We start from the raw sequence: 5,524 nt of genomic DNA on the forward strand, positions 1-5,524 counted from the left end.
TCTTTTTGAGACAGGGTCTCTCTGTAGCCCCAGCTGCCCTGGAACTCACTATGTAGACCAGGCTGGCCTTGAGCTCACAGAGATCTGCCTGCCTCTGCCTCCTGAGTGCTGGGATTAAAGGCGTGCACCACCACGCCCGGCCACAGTGGAAAATTTTAAAACATTTTATGTATTATTTCTAGTTTGTATGTTTGTAAGTGCATCCATGTTGTGGAATGCCCATAGAGGTCAGAAGAGGCATTGGATCCCTTAGAACTGGAGTTACAGGTGGTTGTTAGCCGCCATGTGGGTGCTGGGAACTGAACCCTGGATCCTCTGCAAGAGCAGCAAGTGCTCCTAACCGCTGCACCATCTCTCCAGCGCCTACACTGGGACTATTACAGGAGCAAATGCCTGAATTCTCCTGCTCTGAGGGTACTGCTGTCTGCTCTTCGCCTTCCTGGGTGTATAATTTGTTATTATTAATTTATTAGCTCTTTATAGAATGCAGTTCCGTTCTGTCCAGTTGCATATGTGTCTCCCCACATATTTTTTTCTGCAAGATCATACTAGTGCCTATGAGTCTCCCTGTCCCTGACTTTCTACTTGTGTGTTGTGTACCTACTCTGGGCCAGTCCCAGTGCTAGGTGCGTATGATAAAGTGCCTGTGACTAAAGGAACACATATCCTTTATGCATATGTATATATACATCAACATATGTATAAAAATGTATTTATTATATAATTATATATGTTTCCGGGGTTCTTGTATGTCTTTGCCGCATATATATCTATAATTTAAATATACATATTTTTTAGTGTCAAGGTTCAAATCCAGTACTGGTGCATGATAAGTAATTGTTCTACCACTGAGCTACATCCCCAGCCCTTTAATAGCTTCTTGAGGTATAAATAACAAGAACATACTTTTTTTTGTGTGTGTGTGGGTGATTGGGTTGAGATAAGGTCTTATGTAGCCTTTGCTGGCCTCAAACTTATTATGTGGCTGAGGCTGGCCTTGAACTCCTGATCTTCCCTGCTTCTCCATCCCAACTCCTGGGATGATGGGTGTGTGCTGCCATGCCTAGTAAGAAATACATTTTTTGGGGGGGGGTCTTTTTGAGACATGGTCCCCCATGTAGCCCCAGCTGGCCTGAAACTATGTAGACCAGGCTGGCCTTGAACTCACAGAGATCTGCCTGCCTCTGCCTTCCGAGTGCTGGGACTAAAGGTATGCCCTGCAAGAAAATATAATTTTTAAGATGTATTATAGCCCAACCTATCATAATTCAATTATGATTTTTCAACTTCACCATGGTGTAAAAGCAGTATGCATTTAGTGGAAATTATGCTTGGAAGTTTGAATTTTGATCTTTGCTGGGATAGAGTTCTCTCTTCTGTTATTGGGCAGCAGCTGTGACCTGAAGTTCCCAGTTATCCAGATGATCAGCAGGGAAGCCACTCCATAGTGTGCCGTGTTGTCAAGCTATGGTATTTGTAGGTTAAGTACACTGAATTCATTTTCTACTTACGTTATTCTCAACTCACAGGTACTGAGCTATAACCCGGTAAGTCAAGAGGTGTCTGTGCTTTGTTAGCAGGCCTCAGGCAGGGGATTGCAGAACATGGCATACATCCCCTCATCTGTGCCAGACTCCTCTGCTGACATGTTACTGTTTCCCCTCTTGCCACATTCCCTGCTGCCATTTCCGCCTTCCCTTAGGCAGTCGTTCTAACATGTGCAGTGTGTTCCCTTTCCTGTGTATTCCTTAAAATGTGGAAACTGTGTGTAGGTTTCTACAAGTTTTAGTGTATAATGGTAATATTTTAATATGTAAATAGTATTGTTATAGATATTCTGTTTCTTTCTTCACTCAAGTCAGTGTTTTTTAATCTCAGGTTGCTAATGTATGCGAATATAACAACTACACACACAAGATAAAAAACTAATTTAATGCCTTAATTGAATTATAAAGGAAAAGTGAGAGGAAATGAGTTTATAATAAAATACCTAATTCAATATTTAAATGCACTGACACAAACACACCAGAAGATAGAATGGATTGGGAGCCCTTAAGGAGATCGTCAGATGTAAGAGAAGTAAGGAGGGATATAACCGGTGTACTGTTGAAGCTCTTCTTACAGGCTTTGGTATTTTGAAATGAAAGCTAAGTAAATGTCTATGTAGATACTAACAGTTGTTTGTCCTCTTAGGACATATGAAGCCATATGAATTGGGGCTTTGATGGTAGGATATATGCTTCTGGTGTGGTGTAGGAGCCTTGCTCACCTGTGGCTGGTTGAACCCTCCCTTTGACTGTGTGAGAAACCAACATGACCCTAGAACTGTTCAAAATGCTCCCTGAGATGGGTTGTAGTCCCAAGTGTAAAGTTTTGAAGGTATAATGCTTTTAGAAGAAAACAGAAGTGCCAGGCCTGGTGGCACATACCTTTATTCTCAGCATTCGGGAGGCAGAGGCAGGTGGATCTCCATGAGTTCAAGGCCAGCCTGGTCTACATAGTGAGTCCCAGGCCTGGAACTCACAGAGATCTGCCTCCCTTTGCCTCCTGTAGTGCTGGGAATAAAGGTGTACTCCACTACACCCGGCTAAGAAAGTTCAATTTTAAAAATGAGGCATTGGAGCTGGAGAGGTGGCTCAGCAGTTAAGAGCACTGACTGCTTTTTTGCAGAGGACCTGGGTTCAATTCCCAGCACCCACATGGCAGCTAACAATTGTCTGTAACTCCAGTTCCAGGGATCTGACACCGTCTTCTGGCCTCTGCAGGCATTGTATGACATGGGTGCACCTACCTACATTCAGGTGTTGCACTCATACACATAAAAAAACAAACAAACAAACAAAAAAACTGAAGTGTGATGATTACTCTCTACTCTCCGTTATGATGAGGTTTGTAGTGAATTGCTAGGTGTGGTGATGTATGCCTTTAATCCCAGCACTTGGGAGGCAGAGGCAGGTGGCTCTCTGTGAGATGGAGGCCAGCCTCATGTACATAGTGAGCCCTGGGCCAGCTGGATCTAGCTAGAGACCTTGTCTCAAACAACAACAACAAAAAACATAGTCAGGGCTGGAGAGATGGCTCAGCAGTTAAGAGCACTGACTGCTCTTGCAGAGGACCCAGGTTAGATTCCCAGCACCCACATGGTGGCTAACAACCACTTGTAACTCCAGTTCCAGGGGATCCAATGCCCTCTTCTGACTTGCATGGGCATTGCACGACATAGGTACACTTACATACAGGCAATACGCTCATATGCATAAGCTATTTTTTTTTTTTTGGGTGGGTGCAGTGAACTTTATTGATGGTATTCAAGAGAGTAGGGTGCCCTAAGCCCCTCCCCTTCTTCAGGGGGTCTAGGATGGAAACTGAAGGAAGATGCTCAGTGTTCGGGGCTGAGTTAGGGCAGGGGACCCCCCCCAGCTGAGGGTCTCTCCCTTCCTCTTGCTGGGGTCAGTGGTTGTTAGGGCTTCTTACTCCTTGGAGGCCATGTGGACCATGAGGTCCACCACCCTGTTGCTGTAGCCAAATTCGTTGTCATACCAGGAAATGAGCTTGACAAAGTGGTCGTTGAGGGCAATGCCAGCTCCAGCATCAAAAGTAGAAGAGTGGGTATCACTGTTGAAGTCGCAGGAGACGACCTGGTCCTCAGTATAGCCCAGGATGCCCTTTAGGGGGCCCTCGGATGCCTGCTTCACCACCTTCTTGATGTCATCATACTTAGCAGCTTTCTCCAGGCGGCAGGTCAGATCCACGACAGACACATTGGGTGTAGGAACACGGAAGGCCATGCCAGTGAGTTTCCCATTCAGTTCTGGGATGACCTTGCCCACAGCCTTGGCAGCCCCAGTGGATGCAGGGATGATGTTCTGGGCAGCCCCACGTCCATCACGCCATAGTTTCCCAGAGGGGCCGTCCACAGTCTTCTGGGTAGCTGTGATGGCATGAACTGTGGTCATGAGTCCCTCAACAATGCCGAAGTTGTCATGGATAACCTTGGCCAGGGGGGCTAAGCAGTTGGTGGTGCAGGAGGCGTTGCTGACAATCTTGAGGGAGTTGTCATATTTCTCATGGTTCACACCCATCACAAACATGGGGGCATCAGCAGAAGGGGCAGAGATGATGACCCTTTTGGCTCCACCCTTCAAGTGGGCCCCAGCCTTCTCCATGGTAGTGAAGACCCCAGTAGACTCCACAACATACTCAGCACCAGCATCACCCCATTTGATATTGGCGGGATCTCGCTCCTGGAAGATGGAGATGGCCTTCCCATTGATGACAAGTTTCCCATTCTCAGCCTTAACTGTACCATTGAACTTGCCATGGGTGGAATCATACTGGAACATGTAGACCATGTAGTTGAGGTCAATGAAAGGGTCATTGATTGCAACAATATCCACTTTGCCAGAGGTGAAGGCAGCCCTGGTAACCAGGCGCCCGATACGGCCAAATCCGTTCACTCCGACCTTCACCATGGTGTCTCAGGGACTAGGCTGGCACTGCGCTAGAAGATGCGGCTGTCTCTAGAACGGGGAGGAGCAGAGAGCCCATAAGCTATTTTTTTAAAAAGCCAAAAAACCCGCAATGAGCTACCATTATATGCCTATAAGCATGCATAAAAAACCTGACTGTACTGGTGTTGATGAGGATGAAGGTATTGGAACTTTGATGTGGTACTGGTGAGAATGTAAAATGGCTCAACCACTTTTTTTTTCCATTTTGTAAGTAAGCATAGAAAATAGCGAGTTCCATTATGATGCGCTTTACTCATTTTCACCCTTTCTTCCCTCTTCCTTTCCTCTCTCCTTTTCTTCCCTGTCCCTTTGGAACAACCATTTTGGAAAGCAGTTTCTTAAGACTGTCGCATTCATCTCTTACATCTAGCCATTCTACTCCTAAATACACACCCATGAGGAAAGAAAGCAAGGAAGCAGATTTGTATATGAGTGTTCACAGTAGCTTTATGTATAGAACCAGGACTCAGGGGTAACACGTGTCCATTTGCAGATGGCTGGCTAAATACATTGCAGGTACAGCTGAGATGCTTCCCTCTGAGAACTTGAAGTCTAAATTTCTGAACTTCCTCTTCAAGGCAGACTGTTTAGGAGATGCATTTCCGCCTTTCCATCCTTCTCCCCTGATACATCCCTGTTGGATGCTCTGTATTGTGGGTGTGTGGATTTGTGCAGAGTGTGGGTGCCACTGCACTTATGGAAGCCAGAGGGCAATTTGCAGAGTCAGTTCTCTCCTTCCATCATAGGAGTCCTGGGGATTGAACTCAGGTCATCAGGCTTAGTGACAAGTGCCTTAACTTACTGAGCCATCTTTCCAGCCCTGCTCTCGGTATTGAGCTCTGTTAATTCCTGGAACGTGCTAAATGCATTTGGAAGACAAGACTAGGTGAGGCTGTGGTTACTATGCTCAGGCCTCCCCTTCTGTCATCACTGCATCTCATCCTGGCCAAATCCTTCTTGGGTTGGGTTCACGTGCTTTTTCTCAGAGACTCTCCATCTCCTTCCGTCAGATA

The 5,524-nt window shown here is 46.1% G+C and overlaps 1 protein-coding gene across 1 annotated transcript; it reads right to left on the bottom strand.

Annotated features, from left to right (window-relative positions):
• Positions 1–3,264: 3,264 nt before the first annotated feature.
• On the bottom strand, positions 3,265–4,542 carry LOC103736085 (glyceraldehyde-3-phosphate dehydrogenase). Its single transcript, XM_008835531.2, has one exon. The coding sequence runs from the start codon at positions 4,470–4,472 to the stop codon at positions 3,471–3,473; it is 1,002 nt and encodes a 333-aa protein (XP_008833753.1). The 5' UTR covers positions 4,473–4,542; the 3' UTR covers positions 3,265–3,470.
• Positions 4,543–5,524: the final 982 nt, after the last annotated feature.

The sequence above is a fragment of the Nannospalax galili genome, unplaced genomic scaffold (genome assembly GCF_000622305.1).
Source record: "Nannospalax galili isolate Female #2095 unplaced genomic scaffold, S.galili_v1.0 scaffold1077, whole genome shotgun sequence".
Classification (NCBI taxonomy): Eukaryota; Metazoa; Chordata; class Mammalia; order Rodentia; family Spalacidae; genus Nannospalax; species Nannospalax galili.

Excerpts from the sequence above, each read along its gene's own strand:
- LOC103736085 (XM_008835531.2), bottom strand. The coding sequence starts at position 4,472 with ATGGTGAAGGTCGGAGTGAACGGATTTGGCCGTATCGGGCGCCTGGTT.